This window comes from Ranitomeya variabilis, chromosome 2 (genome assembly GCF_051348905.1).
Source record: "Ranitomeya variabilis isolate aRanVar5 chromosome 2, aRanVar5.hap1, whole genome shotgun sequence".
NCBI lineage: Eukaryota > Metazoa > Chordata > Amphibia > Anura > Dendrobatidae > Ranitomeya > Ranitomeya variabilis.
The window spans coordinates 554,282,319-554,305,806 of NC_135233.1; the positions used below are offsets into that span (position 1 = coordinate 554,282,319).

The 23,488-nt window shown below is 44.3% G+C and overlaps 1 protein-coding gene across 3 annotated transcripts in view; it reads left to right on the forward strand.

The window, feature by feature from the left end:
* Positions 1 to 483: 483 nt before the first annotated feature.
* The window catches only part of TPPP3 (tubulin polymerization promoting protein family member 3), a 28,029-nt gene continuing 5,024 nt past the window's right edge, over positions 484 to 23,488 (forward strand). Inside the window, exons 1-4 of one of the 3 annotated variants that reach the window (XM_077288198.1) lie at positions 484 to 533; positions 678 to 726; positions 11,961 to 12,155; positions 12,564 to 12,717. In XM_077288198.1, the coding sequence (XP_077144313.1) occupies positions 11,968 to 12,155; positions 12,564 to 12,717 (342 nt within the window). In that variant the 5' untranslated portion in view covers positions 484 to 533; positions 678 to 726; positions 11,961 to 11,967. Of the gene's footprint in view, positions 551 to 677; positions 727 to 11,960; positions 12,156 to 12,563; positions 12,718 to 23,488 lie in introns of those variants that run through there. The other 2 variants (XM_077288197.1, XR_013221625.1) reach the window with 2 other exon arrangements.

Below are 23,488 nucleotides of genomic sequence, written 5' to 3' on the forward strand. Positions count from 1 at the left end.
GCTGGTATCTCCCCATAACTATATGTAATTATGTAACTATGTAATTATTAGTCATTGTGTCATATACTACCACATCAATCATTTTGTACCCTCACTTACTTGGATAAGACCCTTTGCGTTTTTTATCTAAGATTTTTGGCACTGTTTTTTCAGACATTAGATACAAAGCTTCTACAATGCAAATCCCCCCCAAAAAACTCTGATTAAATAAGTATTGCACATGCATTTTTTGTGCGTTCTTTCTATACGAAACACACACCTGAAAATGCTACAAAAATAGGGCAATAAGTAATTTATTAATATTATTATTTTATTATTAATATACAATTTTTATATAACTTATCAATAGCATCAATAGCAGCCAGCTGTTTGTAGTAGCCCGGTGATGACTCTGCTAGCCAGTGAATGAATGAACATCCCGGGCCGTGTGTCTTTGTGCCGCTCCGACACACCCTCTGGCACCGGACCCCCATCTAGTGACTTGCACTGAAGATCTCCACCAAGTGAAATCTTGCCTGCTCCCAGCAAGGAGGGTACATCTCTTCCGCCTGTAAATGACCTTGGTCACTTATATTTATATTACACTCCCTTGATGTTTTACAGGATGTCTCTATGGATACAGGAATAAACAGCAGATAATAGCCCTACAGTCTTTAAAGCTGCATTTCATTCTACAGGGCCAGGCGGGGAGAGGAGGCGTCCATAGCAGAACACAGGGAACAGGAGGTAAGAGCAGGATTCTGCCTGTCACACTCGCTCTGCACATAGCTGCACACTATCCCTGTCCTTCCATAAGAAAAAAAAAAACATTTTCCTCTTTTCCACTCACTTACCCTAAACATAAATCCATTTTCCTCTTTTTGACTATTGCCTGCAGGTGCATTGGAAAAGAACAAAAAATGCAAAATCTAAATGCATCACCTATGGAATAAACCTTTTTTCCATTCTCGGTTTTTGTGCACGGGGTCTGATAAACATTGTCTCTCCCGGCTCCGAGCTACTGTGCGTTACATCTGTGCATGGAGGCGGGAAGCAATGGCTGCTTGGTAATTAGCGTGCAGGGTTTTCTTACCATTTGTGTCATTTTACAGAATTAGTGCAATTTCTGTGGTGTTCCGGTAAATTGGAAAGTGCATGATGTTATGTGCTGTCATCAGGGTATCAGTGCGGTCACCCGTCTGTACAGATGCTGCAGGGCTGGGATTGCAGTTATGATTGATGCTACCTGTGGGTTTATTGCAGGTAAAGGCTGATGAGCTGTTTAAACTTAACGTGATATGCAAACAGTAAGACGTAGACGCTGTATCCAGGGGTTCATCTTGGTCTGCATGGTCTGCATGCGGAAACACACAATATTTATTCTGTTATATAGATAGAAATACATAGATCTGATGGAGCAACTCTGGTGAGATAGGTAGATAGATAAATAGATAGATAGATAGATAGATAGATAGATAGATAGATAGATATGGGATGGATAGATAGATAGATAGATAGATAGATAGATTGATAGATAGATAGATAGATAGATAGATTAGATAGATAGATAATAGATATGTGATAGATGATAGATAATTGATAGATAGATGATAGATATATGGATAGATAGATAGATAGATAGATAGATAGATAGATAGATAGATAGATAGATAGATAGATAGATAGATCTATAGATAGATAAATAGATAGATAGATAGACAGATAGATAATAGATATGTGATAGATAATAGATAGATAGATAGATAGATAGATAGATAGATAGATAGATAGATAGATAGATAGATAGATAATGGATAGATGATAGATAGATAGATAGATAGATAGATAGATAGATAGATAGATAGATAGATATGTGATAGATAGATAATAGATATGTGATAGATATATAGATATGTGATAGACATAGATCGGCATTCCTGTGTCAGCAGAAGTGTGTTACCAGCTCCGTTATGACGGCCACCATGTATGACAGCAGGTAGCATAGCATCTGGATCAAGAATTCCGAGGCTTCATTTCACTTCCAAAGGGACAGTATAATTCTGCATAAACAAAAATCACATCCTAAATGTAATCAGACACTTGTTCTCTTGAATTCCGTCTTGCCATGTAAAGGTACAAAACATCACAAAGTCCTGAATTCCTGAATATCAGTGTACGGAGAACCTAGAGAATAGAAAAAATAGACTATACGAGAAGATTCAGATTGTATCCCCTCCTACAAGCAGAACATCCGCAAGCAATTGTAAAAACTAGGACAAATTCATCACCACCAGGGTATGTGTACATGAGGATTTTCAGCAGACGAACCTACCACCCCCCTACTCCCTCCCTGAATTTTTCAAATGGAAGACCATTTAGGAAACACCGGTGTTTTTACATTTTTCTTGAAACATCTTTTTCAACATATTTTCTCGTTTCCTGGGAGCTTTTTCAACGTTTTTGAGTAATTTTCGTGTTTTTGGAACGTTGGTTCTACTGTCATTTTCCAGACGTTTGTTTTATTTAACGCATTCAACAATGAAGCAATCACAAGCAGTTTTTCTAGCACTAACACTGGAAAGACATGCAAGGAGATGCCTTCCCATCTTTTCAGCCTTCCCATTGACATATTTTGAGAAGTACTCACTTCCTTTATCCACTTGGCATTTTTGGAAACCTGACACTCAAAAGCCTGTACATATGAATGGTAAGTTGTTTTTACATGAAATGCATATGTTCATACTTTTGAGTTTTTAGTTGGCGCTTTTTCAGGTGGTCTACAAAGTAGACCAGTCTGAAAAAATTTGTATTCACATGCCATAAGTCTTGATTAAGGTCATGTTCTGACTGAGTTTTTTCAGGACTTTTTGGAGCAAAAACTTTCTGAGGCTGTTTTCATGTTGAGTCTTTGTTGAATTTTTGGCGTGAAAACACCAAGTTTTTGAACAGTTTCTGCTCCAAAAACCCATCAGAAATACTCGGTGTGAAAACATCCCAACTCTCTTCTCAAAACTCCTGTTTTTGTAGTTTTTGGAGAGTTTCTACGGTAAAAATCTCTTGAAAATAACTTGACCCTTTCTCCCCATCCTTGATTTTCTCTCTCTTTAAAATTAGTCCCAGCATCTCAGGTAAAGAAATGACATTAGGAAGGCCAGGACGGAAATGACATTAGGAAGGCCAGGACGGAATAACACGGGCGGTTACATCACTGCACTCTATGTAGACAGTAAATACCTCCCTACGGGGAATGGAAACTGAAGAAGCTAACATACAGTTAATGCATCAGACATGTGATAGGATTATATCACGTCTATGATGTTGTGAAGTAATTCTGTCCATCTCCAACCACACCCTGAACTAAACTAATGGGAATCAAATAAAACATCCATGGTGGTATAAAAAAAAAACAACTGTGAGGGTCTCAGAGTAGAGAAACCACAGTAGTCAGCAGGGAATTTCGATGTTATACAAGAACATCTGGTGTCGCCGTCCCTAGAGATCCTCATTCTCATGGAGCAGCACTCAATGGGGATTTTAGGCCTTATGGAGGAGACTTGCTGACCCCATGATAGCCATGTACTTAGATGAATTAATGACTCTTAATAGGAACATAGAGGGAATGACACAATTTTGATCCAATCGCTGTGAGAACGGGCCCTCGGCCTCCCACCCAGCGCTTTCTCTGTTACGCTCTGCATACAGACTGTTGTCATGGTGATCTGCGGGATGAGAAATAGCAGTGACATGATCTGCCTGCAGGGCCCACAGGGATACAGAGAAGGGTGGTGAATCCGGAGCGAAAAACATGAACCAATTAAGCAGAATGCTGGGTTAACAGCTTACATGTCTGAGAAATGTCCATAGATCTGAGAACTTACAATTACATGTCAATTACATACTATATGGGGTCATTATATACAGCGCTGTTCACACCTCCTGTGCTACCAAGAGTGATTACACGCATTCGGCTTGTGGGAAAAAGCGTAAAATTGCCATCTCATAGTATACACTGGTTAGGCCGCGTCCCCATGTATCCGTTGTAGAAGGCCTCTTGTTCTCCACCTGAGCCCGACACAAGGAATAACGCGCTTGTTATCGACCATACAGGACGTCAGGACACAAGATAGGTGATAAGTGTGTTACAAGGTGGTGGTAGACATTTTCATAACTGTAAGGCCTCATTCAGATGTCCGTTTTTCACGGGTAGAAAAAGTACAAATTATAGTCTATGGTGCAGTTCACATGTCTGTGTATTTTTGTGTACCGTGTGCAAGCAGCAAAAAATTTAAAATCTTGGCAATGGAGTCTATGGGTCTGTGAAAATCACAGACAGCACAAAGATGGCACGTCATGTGCCTTCACATTGTAAGGGCAAAGTCAGATTCCCATATAAATTGGACCATAGCTCACGGACTGGCCAGCAGCTCTCCCCACCCGAACGTGACAGCTTCATATGCAGCTGTCACGCTCAGTTCTGGAGAGCCGCTGGGCAGTCTATGCGTTGGCGTTAGTTTTTTTTTCTTGTTTGCTCAAAAATGAATGAATTTCCACTCAGGTGTGCTGGAGTGATTTTTCATCAGTTTTTGATCCATGTGTCTAGTTTTACTGTATGTGTAATGATTGAGCTTTGTCAGGCTTCTCCTAGCAAACAGTGAAAATCGGACAGTGCACCCTTGCACCTCAGACTGCATCCCCGTGCTGTCAGATTTGTATCACTGAAGCATGCACTTGATTGGGCAATTTTGGCGAGCATATCAAACTAAGACTATGTTCACACTAGCAGTATTTGGTCAGTATTTTACCTCGGTATTTGTAAGCCGAAATAAGGAGACCAGACAACCAGACAACCAGAGGAAAAGTATAATAGAAACACATCACCACTTCTGTATTTATCACCCACTCCTGGCTTTGGCTTACAAATACTGAGGTAAAAACTGACCAAATACTGAACATGTGAACGTGGCCTAAAGTTGATCATGTCTTCAATTCTAAATTGATCAGGAATAGTGATGAGCGATTATACTCGTTGTTCAGGTTTTCCTGAGCACGCTCGGATAGTCTCCAAATATTTGTAAGTGCTCGGAGATTTAGTTTTAGTCACCTCAGCTGAATGATTTACAGCTGCTGCACAGCTTGAATACATGTGGGTTTCCCTAGCAACCAAGCAACCCCCACATGTACTCAGGCTGGCTAACAGCCATAAATCATGCAGCTGCTTCAACAAAACTAAATCTCCGAGCACTTACAAATACTCGGAGACAACTCGAGCATGCTCGGGAAAACCCGAGCAACGAGTATACTCGCTCATCACTAATCAGGAAAAATAATTAACATGTGAATAACCACTCAAAATATCATGTGCCATTGTGAAAATCTCTGCGTCAATGAGTCTGTAGACTCACCCGAGCAATGGGGTTTGGGAATGCTTTCTGGGTTTGATGCTCGTGGTCAGTGATGAAAACCAAAGGGGAAGTCATATATCGTACGTTTCAGTCTTTGGGCATTTCCTACCGATACAACCTGAATGTTCCGTTTCTTACTAGGAAAGTGATGGGAATTGCTGGTGTCATGTTCTTTGAAAGCCCTTTTTGGGCAACCCTGTTGGGGTCATAGCGTAGTATTCCCAAAGTCAGCACTTCCTTGTCAATCAGAGCCAAAACCAAGATTTACAGCTAGGATGCCCAATAATCTATACTAATGTTCCAGTCTGTAATTCCACCACTCAAGGTGTCCAAGCAGTATGAGAGAAATCACAATGCTCCCACTTCACCTGCATCGAGAGGAATGACAAAGTCAGCCCTGCGCGGGGGTATAGACTTTCAGTTTAATTGCTCGTGTAAAATAGAGTATCACCTCACAGCACGGATTTATTATGCAGGATACGATGATCCGCATGTGATACCAGTGAGTAGTAACTGATCCACTACTTCTATGAAAACATTTTCACACTTATGACAAGTGTTTCGGTGTATCATAAGGGGGACTAGAATACCACAAGGGAATCAAATACTTGCTTCATTGGCTGCAGCTGTTTGTCACTGTAGCTGTTAGTAGGGGAAGTGAATAGTGTAGGGAATTCATCTCATAGACCAAAAAATACATTCCCCCAACTATAGGATGGGGGTGGGGTAAAAAAAGAGATTAGAAGAATGTGGGCACCACCACTACATTTTACATACTGCATGTAATATGCATGTAAAGAAGATCTGTCACAGGACTAGTGCATTGTCAGTCAGGCCATCGATTAGATGTCCTCCATAAGTGGTGCCAGAGAGCAAGTCAATGTGCTCCAAAGGATTTGTTATTTCTGAGTTTATCATAACAGGTTGTTTTTATGGAGAAATGTTTCCCTAGATGTACTGCTAACTTTAAATGGAACCTGTCAGGTACCTGTGATTCAGGCAGCATGAATCAGAGACAGACTCAGACTGCTGCATTTCAGCTCAGAGAGCTGGAAATGAGGTGACTAATGGTGATATGTGTCTAGGAGGACTAGTCATGGTGATAGGTCACTAAGATGACTAGTCATGGTGATAGGTGACTAAGAGGATAAGCCATGGTGGTAGGTGACTAAAAGGTCTACTCATGGTGGTAAGTGAGTAGGAGGACTTGTCATGGTGATAGGAAACTAGAAGGACTAGTGACAGTGGAAGGTGAGTTAGAGGACTAGTCATGGTGGTAAGTGACTAGGAAGACTACTCATGGTGGTCGGAGACTACGAGGACTAATCATGGTGGGAGGTGACTACTTGGATTAGTTATGGTGGAAGGTGACTAGGAGGCGTAGTCATGGTGGAAGGTGACTAATAGGACTAGCCATGGTAGTAGGAGATTAAGACTCACCACAGGGACCACAGAAACATTCATACTATGGAAGAGACAAACATGTTTGGAAATGATGGAGCTTGTTTCTGATTCATGCTGCCTAGACATCTTTCCTTTCGTATGTGATATGGAAACTTCACCAATCATTACTTAAAAGTTAGGCGCTATTACCAAATGTGGCTTTATTTTACTAGAAGCCAGCTTAGACTAGAGAGGATCATTAGGATATAATTGTGCCTATAAACAAGTTATGAGTCGAGTCTGTCTAAGCATGAAATGATCTCATTGACAAGAGACATGTGTAAAAGGTAATTGACGTACAAGTAGATAGGGATACTTTAAAACCATTTGCTATCCTAAACAAATATTTGCCTCATTCGTAAGACCATTCTGCCTATATGTCTAGTGATAAAACTGTTTGCCGGATTGGAAAGGACTGAGTAAACAGTATTGTGCCCTGGCTTGTACCGCGATGCCAGAATGTTTGCATGTGCGGCGTATGCAATGACAGTGTATTAGGTAAAGGGGCTAATACTTATTTTCAAAGATATATTCATAGTATCTATTCTTATATCTATTATTAAATATATCTATCATTTCTAATAATAATATCTACTTTATTGTGTTACGAGTATATCCCCATTGAAGGAAAATTGAGCTAAACCTTGCGAAAACCTGCGTTTTTATTTTTCCGACTCCCTGTGATGTGCCGAAAAAATTTCTTATCACTCGATTTTTGCCTGAGCAATCTATGGGACTTCATAAGTAACATTGTGTATATTGAGAGGCAGATGTGCTCGAGGAGGAACTGAGCATTGTTGGCGCATGTGTACTATGATCAAGCTACTGCGCCTGCCGTGGAAGCGCTGCCATGGGGTGCGCCGGGGTATGGAAAATCTTAGAGATCAGGCAAGTTTAAAGGGGATGTCAGGGACTTTTATATTGCTGGTGTATCTTTAGGATAGGTCATCAATATCTGATCGGTGACGGTATGATACCCATCACCCCTGCAGATCAATTGTTCTCAGTGCCGGCTGGTTTGGCTCAGTTTCTGAGCGTAATAAATACACAGCTCCGTCAACTGCATAGTGGCCGCGGATGGGTACTGCACATCCGCCACCCATTGATTTGAATAGGGGGCGGATGTGCAGTACTAGGCTGTGGCTACTATATAGTTGACGGAGCTGTGCTGTGCAGCTCTGCAACTGAGCACAACCAGCCGCCACTGAGAACAGCTGATTGGCCGGGGTGCTGGGTGTCGCACCATCACTGATCAGATATTGGATATAAACGTTTCGGACAACCCCTTTAAAAGAATTACATTTATTTCTTCTTTAGAATAGGCACCTGATAAACATATATCGATAGCTCCTGAATATTAAAGTCAACTCTGATGTTTTATTAGGCAGAAATCAATCAAGTAGCTGATGGCTACCACAGTGATGTAGATTATACAATGACCTGTCCATGTTATATAGAATGTAACAGTAGAAATAAGTGATGGTCTAATCCCTAATCTACACTGATGCCTCACATCTTATATAATATAGAATATTGGATTCAAAGAATCTCCTCAAAGGTGGAGAGACACAGGCTGGAGACCCCCGTTGTAGAGACTTATTTGCCATAAACTATGTAGGTATCTAGACCCTTTTCAAACTGAATTGTTAAATCTAGATATAAAATACCATACAATAAATTGACCAGACTTAGCGACAGTTGGCAATTATACATTTATTGAAAAAGCTGCCCTAGGTACCCATTCATAATCTGAATTTGCACTGATTAGAGGAATTGTCACAGTTTGATAACTCTATTTCCAATGAAGCCATCCGAGAGATCAACTTTAATGCTGATACTTAACAGCTTTCTGAACTGTCAAATGGAGGGAAGCACCAACTCTAAGACAGACCTACTGTATGACCATAGGGTAGTGGGGATTCTCTCTAATATTTTTAAAATCACAGTTTTATCAGCAGGAGATTATCACTGGAGGATTAGTAAACCTGTTGCCAAGTAGTCCTCATATTCATGAGCTCTGTGTAACCACTCCTCCGCCACTGATTGGCAGCTTTAAGCCTATCCACAGTGTACACAATAAGCTACCAATCAGTGATGTGGGCGGGGTTATACCGAGCTCAGCATTCAGAGAACTGCTAGATCTGCAGTGTCATCAGTGCTTTGTGTCAGCGTTTCATGAGTGTCTGGTCCATGTTATAATCATCAGTGATTTTTATGTAGAAAAAAAATTGCCATTCACGACAATTTTAATCATGGACAGCACACTGACGCCATCCCTGTGCTGTCTGGGATTTTCTCGGACCCATAGACTTTTATAGGTGATTTTCATTCATGACTAGTGTTGAGCATTCCGATACCGCAAGTATCGGGTATCGGCCGATATTTGCTGTATCGGAATTCCGATACCGAGATCCGATACTTTTGTGGTATCGGGTATCGGTATCGAAACAACATTAATGTGTAAAATAAAGAATTAAAATAAAAAATATTGCTATACTCACCTCTCCGACGCAGCCTGCACCTCACCGAGGGAACCGGCAGCGTTGTTTGCTTAAAATTCGCGCTTTAACCTCCTTACGTGAAGTCCCGGCTTGTGATTGGTCGCGCGCCGCCCATGTGGCCGCGACGCGACCAATCACAGCAAGCCGTGACGTAATTTCAGGTCCTTCAGGATTTTAAAATTACGTTCCGGCTTTGTGATTGGTCGCGTCGCGGTCACATGGGCGGCATGCAACCAATCACAAGCCGTGACGTAATTTTAAAATGCGCGCGTGTCCTGCCTCCCGTGACGTCACGGCTTGTGATTGGTCGCGTCGCCCATGTGGCCGCGACGTGACCAATCACAGCAAGCCGTGACGTAATTTTAGGTCCTTCAGGATTTTAAAATTACGTTCCGGCTTTGTGATTGGTCGCGTCGCGGTCACATGGGCGGCACGCAACCAATCACAAGCCGTGACGTAATTTTAAAATGCGCGCGTGTCCAGCCTCCCGTGACGTCACGGCTTGTGATTGGTCGCGTCGCCCATGTGACCGCGACGCGACCAATCACAAAGCCGGAATGTAATTTTAAAATCCTGAAGGACCTGAAATTACGTCACGGCTTGCTGTGATTGGTCGCGTCGCGGCCACATGGGCGGCGCGCGACCAATCACAAGCCGGGACTTCACGTAAGGAGGTTAAAGCACGAATTTTAAGCAAACAACGCTGCCGGTTCCCTCGGTAAGGTGCAGGCTGCGTCGGAGAGGTGAGTATAGCGATATTTTTTATTTTAATTCTTTATTTTACACATTAATATGGTTCCCAGGGCCTGAAGGAGAGTTTCCTCTCCTTCAGACCCTGGGAACCATCAGGAATACCGTCCGATACATGAGTCCCATTGACTTGTTTTGGTATCGGGTATCGGTATCGGATTAGATCCGATACTTTGCCGGTATCGGCCGATACTTTCCGATACTGATACTTTCAAGTATCGGACGGTATCGCTCAACACTATTCATGACGCTGATTGAGAATGCCATGGACTTGTCTCTGTGATTTTTTTTTTGTGGACACACGGTCCCCAAAAATAACACGGACACGTGAACAGCTCCATAGATTGTAATGGTTACGTGTTCACAGATAGAACGCGAATGTGTAAAGTATACATCTGAATGAGACCTTAAATTTGATAAATTTGTCCCAAATTGTGACATAAATATAAAAAAAAAACATAAAAAGGCACCGCTAGCCCTCCAATAACAAAAGTATATATGTTAAATAAAAAATGGAAAAGGGAACACAATTAAAAGTGTAATTTGTGCTATTTGAAAAAAATATAAAAAACATTTTTATTTTTATTTTTTTTCCATAATATTACCAAAAAAACTCGGATGTGCTAAAACATAAAAGAAAATGAAATGTTCTGATGTTCAGGGAAATATAAAGTCATTTTTATTAGCGGATAGGGTTAATTAAGGGAGAGTATATCATATTAGGCAGTAGGGATTCCTTAATTTTTGGTCCCATTGGTTTGTATTATTAGGCAATTTAATTATTCTGAATTAAAGTAGTCTGTTCGGTGATGTAATCCCGGCTCCTGAAAAACACTTTCCTAGTTCCAAATTAAAATTTCAGTTTGACTTTCAAAGTCCAATCTGAGCGCGTCCGGAGTAAAGCCAACACAAGACAAACAAGAAGTGCAGTATTAGCACACGGGAGGAACATTTCCTAACATGAATTAATACATAAAGACGCTACATAGCAACAAGGTGTAAGGACAAATAGCAAGTCGTAAACTTTATGTCAGATGCCAAATAGCAACTACTTGTTGCTACTAAATACACAGCAAAACAAAACTGCTGACATTGAAAGTGAATATTCTTCCCTGTGCTGCATGACACCATAGCGTTGGCCTCTGTTCAAACCTGGGAGTAATAATGTCAATATAACAAAGGACATCAAGAGGGCAAATGATGCACACAACACATGTTGCGAAGAACTAGTACAAGTAGGGCGTTCTATACGAGGCATTTGTAATTCTATAGTTTTTTTATGCATTCATAGTTTTATTATGTTTCTTAAAGCAGCACTCTAGCATTTATGTTCTGAACAATAACACAAACTATGCTGTAATAAGTTTGCAATGTAATTTGTTTCATCTCAGTTCAGTTACAACCATATATTGAACCTTTTATAATGTGCAGCTGTTTCGTGTCATCTCATCTGTCTACTGGTCCAGTATATACTCTACTTTATAGACATAAGGTCTGATTTTCTGTGAACTACTTACATCTATTAGACCCCTCTGTCCATGCTCATTCTTGTTTCTCTATATGTCCTCCCAGGTGACTGCATATATCATCTTTACCTTATATAAGACAGCCATGGCATAATAGATAAGTTCATACACTCATTGGCTGCACATTTATTACCCCCGACTCACACTGCTGTCTAAAGAAGAGTCTCAGTGTATGTCTATGAAATGCTGCTTAACTGATCTCTCTGCCTCCTGCTTGCGAAAACTGACAGAAAGAAATCTATCTTAAGCAGGAGCCAGGAAAGACATGTCAAAGCTGCACAACATAGCTGCTCTTCTCTATTTTATATTAAATTACATATTCATCAAAAATATTATATAATATATATTTTTTTTACTAGGGTAACCATGGCTGAAAATTCTGACCTCGCTTCTCTAGAAGAAAGCTTTAAAAAGTTTGCCATTTATGGTGATACAAAGGCAACAGGTCAAGAAATGACTGGCAAAAACTGGGCCAAGCTTTGTAAAGAATGCAAAGTCATTGATGGAAAAACCGTGACCGGAACAGATGTGGACATTGTGTTCTCCAAAGTAAAGTATGTATGCCAATATAAATATACATTTTAGTAAAAAAAATTATCCTAACTCAATGCAAATTACATTTGGAGCTGTACAATATGGCAGTAACAAAACAAAAATCAACAAAAATTTACAAATTCATAATTTACAAGCACAGTAATCAATATAAATGTGACATAATATGCAGTAGCCAAAACTGATGACTATGACAAACTCTATAAAATTGTGTAAAGTTAATCAAGGTTCTTTTGAATCTGTTAGAAATTGGATCTTTCTCCATCTTAATGGATTTGTTATAACTATTAAGTCTGAGTAGAGCATTTCACATCACAGAAAAAGTAGACCTCAAACGGTAATACTGTAGAGACAAGCACAGCCAATAAGGTGACATCTTCTACATGGTAACCTTATTTCTTGACTTGCAGAGCTAAGTCAGCAAGGGTTATCAACTACGAAGAGTTTAAGAAGGCACTAGAAGAATTATCGGGAAAAAGGTTTAAAGGAAAGAGTAAAGAAGACGCCTACGATTCTATCTACAAACTTGTGTCTGGGAAAGAACCTGTAAGCTCTGGAGTCACGGTAAGTGAATATGCCCAATGTGTTACCAGTTCAGCTCCAAAGACCATATGCATAGTGTGCCGTATACACAGGCATCATCACTACTAGGTCTCGCGGTCAGTATTTGGTGAGTTTGTTCAACAGTATTTGTAAGCCAAAACTGAGAGTGGGCAAAAAATGGTGACGAGATGACATGTTTCTACTTTTACTCTTTACTTCTGATTTTGTATAACAAATACTGACCAAATACTGAACGTGTGAACGTGGCCTAATGCGCTGAGTGTCCTGAATGTGCCCTGATCCAGAATTACAGCCACTCACGGTTACAAGTTGGCTGGTTTCAACCAGCTTGTAGCCCGACATACCCGTAAGAGCTTAGCTGAGCTTTTATATACAGTGAGACCATTTTTCCTACATTAGATTATTTTATACTATTTTATGTAAAGACCTTGCTTCCAAAAATGTCAGAAGTCAGCAGAATTGGGTAATTTGAATTAAGCTATTTTCCTGCAAAGAAACCTCCAACAGTAAAAAAATCCATGCAGTATCATAAGGGGACACACACAACATTTTGTGGAAAATCAGGGGTATGTTCACACAGGATGGATATACAGTGAAATGCAGAATGTGAATCTGCTGCATATTACAAGACTAACATTGTGGATTAGATTTTATGAAAATTTGCAAAGGAAAAAACTAACCAATGTGCTGTAGATTTGAAATCTGTTATATGTTAATGCAAAGGGTTAAATGCAGCGCCCCAGAGTCCTGGTCGTTGCAGTACTGTGGCTCCGCCACTAAGGGGAGCTGTGGTGCGTCCGATGGCACTGAAGGAGTTCATCTGATCAGGTATCACAGACACCAATACATTTCACAGCTGGGCCTCCGGGGGGAGCTAAGGGTTCTATTCATTAGGCCACTCCCCACCATAGTGGGTAAACTGGGGGTCAGGCAGGAAGTTAGATCAGAAAGCTGACTGGATTGGACGAAGCAACACCTAGTGGCAGAGGATGTTGTGGAGGAAGAGACAGTAGGGTCTCTGTCAGGGGTGGGATCCTGACAGAGGCTTGGCATTGAAAGAACGTAACGGGTCCGCGCCAGCTCCGGGAAGCGGCGGGACCCAAGAAAGGACTAGAAGCGAGATAGATTGTGCTGAGTGAGAAACGAGATCAAGCAATAGGAGAATACCAGTAGGGGTCGTGCTGTAAGACCGGAGCAACACCCTACTGAGGCGCACTACCGGTGGCCGGAACGCCGAGGGAGTATTACAATAACCAGCTTCAAGCAATACTCTAAACAGCGGCAGGACAGTCAGTTTAAGGCGGGCTGTCTAACACATATCACCTATGAAGTCTTGGGAGGCAATTGCGGGAGAGGGGCGTCTCTAGGGTCCTGGAAGAACTCCAGGCCTATCCGACAAACGGGTGCCGTTCTAACTGTAACATCAGGAAGGGACGGAAGATTAGAAGAACATCATTTAATCGAGTTGTGAGGGAACTTAAGAAACAGACACAACGGTTGTGGGGTACTTTCCGTAAGCACAGCAGGGAAGGACTACAACACATAGCGCTAAGAAGGAAGGCACCGATTTCCACCTGTGAAGTGAACTCTGGAGGTGCCATTGGACCGGCCGGACTTGCGCAGCCTGGTGAACCATATTCTGGACTGAGGACTCAGAGATCTCCAGTAAAGAGGTAAAGAGACTGCAACCTGGTGTCCTCGTTATTCACCGCGACCTGCACCCCACAACTGCACCACCAACATCCACACCTATTATTCACTGTGCGCCCCACGGCAGGGTCACGGACCGGGGCCTAGCCGCCGTGACAACCCCCAGAAGCAGAGACTCGTAGGCCCGGTACCGGGTACCCCTCGGCCCTGCGGCGGTGGGGGCGCTACAATTTGGCGTCACGAACAGGATCTACTTAAGCCTGAAGAATCAGGTCATGTGTGCCTTGGAACTGTAATTTGTTGTGCTTGGACTGTACTTTATTGCAAAGACTGTGCTGCGCCATTTACCGCCAAAAGTTCCCGCCAAAAACCGCCGCCATTGCTACGCCAGAGAAGCAGGAGGGCGTGCCATGGGATGGGACTACCAAAGTGGCGCCAGAAGCGGTGATCGCCCCCTGCGCCTCTTGTTGCAAAGTGATGACCTGCCTCAAAGCAGAGAACCGCCCCCTGACTTGCGATGGTGGGAACGAGGTGAAGGAGGACCTCGACCTTGGAGAAATGGCAGAGTCAGATGCATGCATTGCCGGCGAATGTCGGACAGCGACGATGAACAGCAGGTGCCCGAACAACGGCGAGGTGATCCCGGTTTGTCCGCACCCATCAGGAGAGGACTCGCGTCCACCGCCGGTGAGGGACCTGGACTCCTTGGGGAAACCAGTGGAGGAGCCGAGCCTGCCTATCCTAGTCACGGAATCATGGAGGGCGGAGTTACGTCAAGAGATGACTCCGGAGGAGCCGTGGTCCGGGCCGCAGCCGATTCCAGTGTCCTTGTCAACGGACCTGAGCGACATCGGTGGAATCACATCAGGCGCAGGTATGGACGACATCCCTACTCCCCTGATCGATCCCACTCCCGTGACCGCTCCCCACCCCGGCAATGATCGTCCCTTCTTGGTGGAGCGGGTTATCCTCACCTCCAACGCGATGGGGAAGCTAGTGCCGCCGCTACCAACCAAGGTGGGAGAACCCATAGGTGTGGGCCTAGACGGGGTGATCCTTCGGTGGGACACCCCCTGGACCGGGCCGAATGGGACCCGGGAGGATGGCCTCACCCTTGCGGTACTTACCTGGGAGCAGTATAAGCAATGTCTGATCCAACACTGGAAAGATCGGGACGAGACCGAACCACCTGACACGCAACGTAAGAAGTCTGCTCCCAGCAGGAAAGACGTGGTAAAGCGGGGAACTGTACTGGCCTACCACCCGAAGAGGGGATGGGGCTCCATACAGGAACCGGGGCTACCAACTGATGTCTTCGTCACTAGCTATAATGTGAAGACCCCCTGCTGCAGTCGAAATGGTGATCCGTTACAAAGAGGGGATCAGGTGACTTACACCCGCCATCGGAGTGCACAAGGATGGTGTGCCCGGAACGTTCGACGGTGTGAACCTGAGAGAGCGCCCCCTGTTGTCCCGATCATGACTGATCCCGATTTGCCGGACCTCGTCCCCATCACCACGGTACGTCTTGTAGTGGCTACCGAACTCGCAAGCAGGATTAGCCTTCAAATCCAGGCACCGGTTGATCTGATGGCATCGGAGAGACCAACTACCAGTACGGGTGCCACGTTGGCTGGGGGACAAAGACCGCCTCCAGCTTTAGAAGAATAAACCTCGATACCCTGAATCTGTAAATAGTTACTGTTCCACTACTTTGTTGCTATACCCGTAAAGGGTTAACTTTTAAAGGGATCCTTTTGTTGACCCGGGATCCCTAGTGTTTTGTTTTGTTTGTCTTTCTTCAAGTTTGCACAAGATTGAAAGAACTGCAGTAATCATGGACCGTGCATGATACAAACTTTTTCCTGTATATAGTTTGCACCTTCTTAAAGGCGCTCCCTACTGGTTTTACTCAAAGACTCTTTGCGAAGATACCGCACTGGAACCTTTGCTGAGTATGGACTGGTAGCTTGGGAAGACACGCTACCTCACAGAGACTTGGTCCCCTCTTAAAGGGGATGTTCATTTGTTGCGCTTAAACCGTGATATTGCTTTAAGACCGGAAGCAATAATGTCTTAACCGAAGAACGTGATGATAATGTTTATATGAGAAAAGTTATATGTGTTTAATTAGTTAAATGTGAAGAAATACTGATAATGTGCTCTGAGAAGTAAAAGGTGAAAGATAGAAGAAGGATGCAGTGGACCCGTAGGGATAGGTGTGGTGTCCAGCATGCATGAAAGGAAGAAAGATAATGAGAAGGCTTAATGTTTGATAGAAAATGTTTTGATAATGCTGATAGAAAGTTAGGATAGAAGGTAAACCCTGAGTCCTGATAGGAGTCAAGTAGAGATGACTCAGTGCTCTTAAACTGAAAGCAATGTTATGTTCTATACTGTGTATAGTAGTTGAAAAGGCAGTAGGCCCTGGCTGAACGGGGCGGTCCTGTAACTGAAAGGAGAGGCAGTAGGTCTGGTGCCGATAGGACAGGCGGTCCTGCAGATTTAAAGAAGGAGAATGAAGAAGTTAAATTACCTTATAATGTGATTATAGGAAGGTCTTTAGTGGATTCAGAGTGTATGTCCTTAAAGGCAATGTTAAATTATTGTTCAACAATTTTGCACTTAGTAGAATACCCGGTTGGGTAACAGAAGTTAATTATAGCATGTTGCTATGATATTTTACTATGTTTGTAACGTTTAAGTGTCCTTACCTCCCATAAAGGGAAGCCTGTTCAAATATGCTTATTGTTATTGCACTCAACAAAATTGTATGTCTTTTTGCTAACTTGTATTGTTGTTTTCTTCCCAGTCCCGGAGTACTGTGTTTAACCAGGGGGGAGTGCAGCGCCCCAGAGTCCTGGTCGTTGCAGTACTGTGGCTCCGCCACTAAGGGGAGCTGCGGTGCGTCCGATGGCACTGAAGGAGTTCATCTGATCAGGTATCACAGACACCAATACATTTCACAGCTGGGCCTCCGGGGGGAGCTAAGGGTTCTATTCATTAGGCCACTCCCCACCATAGTGGGTAAACTGGGGGTCAGGCAGGAAGTTAGATCAGAAAGCTGACTGGATTGGACGAAGCAACACCTAGTGGCAGAGGATGTTGTGGAGGAAGAGACAGTAGGGTCTCTGTCAGGGGTGGGATCCTGACAGAGGCTTGGCATTGAAAGAACGTAACGGGTCCGCGCCAGCTCCGGGAAGCGGCGGGACCCAAGAAAGGACTAGAAGCGAGATAGATTGTGCTGAGTGAGAAACGAGATCAAGCAATAGGAGAATGCCAGTAGGGGTCGTGCTGTAAGACCGGAGCAACACCCTACTGAGGCGCACTACCGGTGGCCGGAACGCCGAGGGAGTATTACAATAACCAGCTTCAAGCAATACTCTAAACAGCGGCAGGACAGTCAGTTTAAGGCGGGCTGTCTAACACATATCACCTATGAAGTCTTGGGAGGCAATTGCGGGAGAGGGGCGTCTCTAGGGTCCCGGAAGAACTCCAGGCCTATCCGACAAACGGGTGCCGTTCTAACTGTAACATCAGGAAGGGACGGAAGATTAGAAGAACATCATTTAATCGAGTTGTGAGGGAACTTAAGAAACAGACACAACGGTTGTGGGGTACTTTCCGTAAGCACAGCAGGGAAGGACTACAACACATAGCGCTAAGAAGGAAGGCACCGATTTCCACCTGTGAAGTGAACTCTGGAGGTGCCATTGGACCGGCCGGACTTGCGCAGCCTGGTGAACCATATTCTGGACTGAGGACTCAGAGATCTCCAGTAAAGAGGTAAAGAGACTGCAACCTGGTGTCCTCATTATTCACCGCGACCTGCACCCCACAACTGCACCACCAACATCCACACCTATTATTCACTGTGCGCCCCACGGCAGGGTCACGGACCGGGGCCTAGCCGCCGTGACAACCCCCAGAAGCAGAGACTCGTAGGCCCGGTACCGGGTACCCCTCGGCCCTGCGGCGGTGGTGGCGCTACATTAAACATGAGGATTTTTTTGACTGAAATTCAGATATTGTTACTAGAGTTGAGCGAATATGTTCGGAAACGATTTCCGAATCCGAATTTGCCATATTTATGCCATTTTTTGCACCCTATTCTTGCCAAATTTATGTTTGATGATCGGTTTCGAACATATTCGCTCAACTCTAGTCCCATTGACTCCAACAATGTTCGGCTGTGTTTGGCGAATATTGCAAATACCAGCAAATGTCCAGCTGAAAAACAACGATTTCAACTGGATCCATGTTTTAACATTGAAGTCTGTGGAAAACAGATCTGTTAAATAGCCATCCGTTTTTCTTCCATTTGAAAAGCTTTTTGCTTACTGGATCCGTTTCAAATGGAAAGTAGCGGATGGCTAATTAGTGGATCAGCTTTCCATAGACTTCAATGTTAAAAAAAGGATCCAATTGAAGTCAGTATTTTTTTTTTTAGTTGGACAAAAAAGTTGTCGCTGCGTAACTTTTTTGTCAACGGATTGCTGTTGGATCTGTTCTAACGGATGAGTACTGGACATGTGAAAAAATATAAACCTTACAAGCCTGGAAAAAATCAGCCTCGTACATTGCCTAATGGTTGCTACTGAGCATTGGAGGTTAGGCTAGGTTCACATTGCGTTAGTGCAGTCCGTTCAGTGCATACGCTAACGGACTACGCTAACGCAAGTGCCGACTTTGGCACAGCGCTAGCACAGATGGAGCATCTGCTAGCTCCATCTGCGCTAGCAGTGACGGACCCGGAAACACTGCAGCCCGCGTCTCGGGTCCGTCACTCAATGACGGCACATCGCCGTCCGACATTGCTTTCAATGGCGGCGTTAACGGACTACGTTACACAGCGTTATGCCACAGTGTAACGTAGTCCGTTTAACATACAGCCATAACGCAATGTGAACCTAGCCTTATCTCCCATTTATTTGAATAGGAGATAACCAGCAGAATTCAGCATCCTTTGGAGAGGTCCTCAATTGTCAAGTCCCACACAATCCTTTTAAAGAAGCCCTCCCATGAATACTTTCTTCTTTAAATATGTGTATATGTGCATAGTGTATAATGTCAGAGTATTAATATACTCACATACTGCTGCTTTCTCCGGTGTCCAGTGCTGCTCTGCTCCTCTTCTCAGTGACATCACCGCTCTTCACAATCTCTGGCTCACTCTATGCTCTGTGTGTGAGCCGGAAGTCTCTTTTACAATGTCAATCTATAGAGCCTCGGTCTAATGCTCCATAAACTTACATCGTAAAAGGCACTTCTGGATAATGCAGAGCTCAGTGTGATCTGGAGGACTGGAGGAGTCTGAAGATCAGTGACGTCACTGAGAAGAGGAGCAGAACAACGCTGGACCCTGGAGAAAGCAGCGGTATGTGAGTAAATTAATACATTCACACTACACTACATGCATAAACACTCATTTAATTAAGAAAAATATTCATGTTCAGAAGAAAAAAAATTACAAAGTAAACTGGTAAACAAAGTATACTGTAAATTACAACAACAATGCAAGTGACTTAGCTTCATTGGTTCTTGGAGGAATGGCATATTTGGAATCAATGACTGGTTAAAGAAGTCTTTCCACAATAGTGATGGGGGCCACAATGCTGCATCCTCCAGTCACTAGAAAAGAGAATCCTGGGCCCCTGTAAGACTCCAGTGCGGACAGGCTTCAATTAATTGGTGGTTGAGCATACACGGTGATGCTGTGGCACCCCAGGAGTTCGGGTACCACAGTAGCGCTGCCTTCCTCTCGGGGAGGGTAGTGCTATGTCTGGAGACAAGTGGGAATCCCTTTGGTAGGTTATCACACACACAACACCTTCCAAATCCAGACCACGAGGGGGAGCTCGAATCTCTGTTTTAGAGCAGCTTCCCTGGATAAAGATCCCGGTTTGGAGGCGGAGTGAGTTCAGTTAGTGCAGACAGTCTGTTTGCGAGGACAGACAGGGACGGACAGGACAGGGAGGAAATACAGGACTCCAGGAGGCCACGAGTAGGCCCCCAGGGAGTCAGTGCGCAGAAGCTGTCCATATGGGCATTCAGGTCATAAAAGATTGAATAGATTGATATCTGGGAACCAATGTTTTATTCCTGAGAAAATCATATTTTTTCTCATGAGCTGTTGCAATTTTTTGGTCAGACATAGATCTCCCTGAGATTCTGCCTCCAGAGCCTATTTTAAACTAAAGGGGAGTTACCAGTGTGAGACATGGACTGACTGACAGTCTGATCTCCGTACTTTACTGCAGAGCTTATTATAAATGAACGTTAAGTGTGAGATATATAATAACTGACAGTCTTCTCTCCTGGTCTACATGTCTCACACTGATAACACCTCCTTTATTTAAATTAAGCTCTGGAGGCAGATTCTCGGGGAAATCTATGTCCCTCTTACAGATCTTAATAGATCATTTACATATTAAGCAAAAGGTGGATTTCTCTGGATCCTTTGGTTCAAATTTCTATGATCTATATGCATGGCCGGTGTTAGGGGCAGGCAGACTAGACAGTTGCCTAGGGCCCTCGCTCCTCCAGGGGCCTCCAGTGAATGGCCGCTATGGGGCCCATGAGTAAGAGGGGCCCGGCGCCACCCCCCTATATTGCACATTCAACCTCGGCATCATACATGCTGATACAGTTGAAAGCAGTGATGGAGGAGAGAGATGTCAGATGACATTCCCTCTCCCATCACCCCCCCTCTGACTCAGCAGCGTGTGCCCGCAGTGGAGCTGATGAGATGAGCTTCAGAAGCCAGAGCAGCAGGGGAATGAGGAGGAGAGGTAAGTATTGTGTGAGTTTGTGTGTGTGTGTATGAATTATAGTGTGTGTGTGCTGCATTATACTGTGTGTGAGGGCTGCACTATACTGTGTGTAGTGGGCTGCACTATACTGTGTGTGTGTGGGCTGAGTTATACTGATTGTGGGGACTGGGCTATACTGTGGGGGGGCTGCATTATACCGTGTGTTGGGTTGCTTCATTTTACTGTGTAGCGGGCTGCACTATACTGTGTGGGGTGGGCTGCACTATACTGTGCGTGTGGGGTCTGTATTATACTGTGCGTAGGGGACTGCACAATACTGTGTGTGGGTGGACTGCACAATACTGTGTATGTGGGGGCTGCACTATACTGTATGTGGCGGGCTGCACTGTAATGTGTGGGGGGGGCTGCACTATACTGTGTATGGGCTGCACTATACTGTGTGTGGGGGGCTGCACTCTACTGTATGTGGGGGGGCTGCATTATACTGTGCGTGTGGGGGACTGCACAATAATGTGCATGTAGAGGGCTGGACTATAGTGTGTGTGAGGGGCTGCACTGTACTGTGTGTGGGGGATGGCACTGTACTGTGTATGTGGGGGGCTATATTATACTGTGTGTGGGGGGCTGCATTATACTGTATGTGGATGGGGCTTCATTATACTGTGTGGGGGGCTGCATTATACTGTGAGTAATGGGGCTGCATTATACTGTCTTTGGGTGGCTGTATTATACTGTGTGGGGCTGCATTATACTGTGTGTGGAGGGGGCTGCATTATACTGTATGTGGATGGGGCTTCATTATACTGTGTGGGGGCTGCATTATACTGTCTTTGGGTGGCTGTATTATACTGTGTGTGGGGCTGCATTATACTGTTTGTGGGGGTTGCATTATACTGTGTGTGTGGGGGGCTGCATTATGCTGTGTGGAGGGGACTGCATTATACTGTGTGGAGAGCTGCATAACACTATGTGGAGGGGGCTGCATTATACTGTGTGGGAAGCTGCATTATACTGTGTGGAGGGGGCTGCATTATATTGTGTTTATGGGGGTGCATTATACTGTGTGTGGGTTGCTGCACTATACTGTGTGTGTTTGTGGGGGGGCTGAATTATACTGTGTGGGGGGCTGAATTATACTTTATGTGTGGGGCTGAATTATACACTGAGGGGGCTGCATTATACTGTGCGTGGGGGCTGCATTATACTGTGTGTGGGGGCTGCATTATACTCTGAGGGGAGCTCCATTATACACTGAAAGAGCAGCATTGTACGCTGAAGGGGCTTAATTATACTCTATGAAGGGAGCTGCATTATACTCTGTTTGGGGGCTGCACTATACTGTGTTTGTGAAGCTGCACTATACTATGTTTGTGGGGGCTGCATTATACTGTCTGTGGGTGGCTGCATTATACTGTGTCTGGGGGCTGCATTATACTGTGAGTAAGGGGGCTGCATTATACTGTCTTTGGGTGGCTGTATTATACTGTGTGGGGGTTGCCTTATACTGTGTGGGGGCTGCATTATACTGTGTGGAGGGAGCTGCATTATACTGTGTTGAGGGGGCTGCATTATTGTCATGTCGGACGCTATTCACACTAGGGCATCCGACAGACAGCGGTAATTCCACTTTCATCCACTATACGCTCAGTGGCGCCGGCTAGATTTTATCTAGGTTTCCGGGGTTAATCTAGCTGGTAATCTGGTTGGAGGCTGGGTCACGCCCGTGGCCTTTAAATAGTCATTCTGGACTTTGGGCGTCGCTGATTATAGCTTGTGTCTTGTGCCTGGTGATCTCGGTCTGGAGTGGTGGTCTAGGAGAAGAAATATCGTATCTGGTGGTGTATTATCCTTTGTCATGTTTCTCATTCCTATATTTGTGTTTGTTTTGCCCTGTACACATTATAGTGTTTTCCTGTGTCTGCGGCGTGGTGCGTTTTTAGTTTTCCCTGTCTGTGCTTTCTGTGGAGGTTGGTGTGCGGTCTAATCACTGGGTGGCGGGTGGAGGTTTCAGCATAGGGCTGAAACAGGAGTCAGGGTCAGGCCTGGCGGCCCAGACAAGCACACCATCAGTGTAAATTCTGGGAGAGGGACAGACAGAGTTTTCCTAGTCTGAGGGATATCGCAGGGGCCCGGGTAATCAGCTGTAGTCTACCCAGTACCCTCGTGACATTTATATTGTGTGCGTGGGGGGTGCATTATACTGCGTATGGGTGGCTGTGCTATACTGTGTGTGTGTGTTTGTGGGAGGGCTGAATTATACTGTGTGGGGGCTGAATTATACTGTGTGTGCGGGGCTGCATTATACACTGGAGGGGGCAGCATTATACTGTGAGTGGGCTGTATTATAC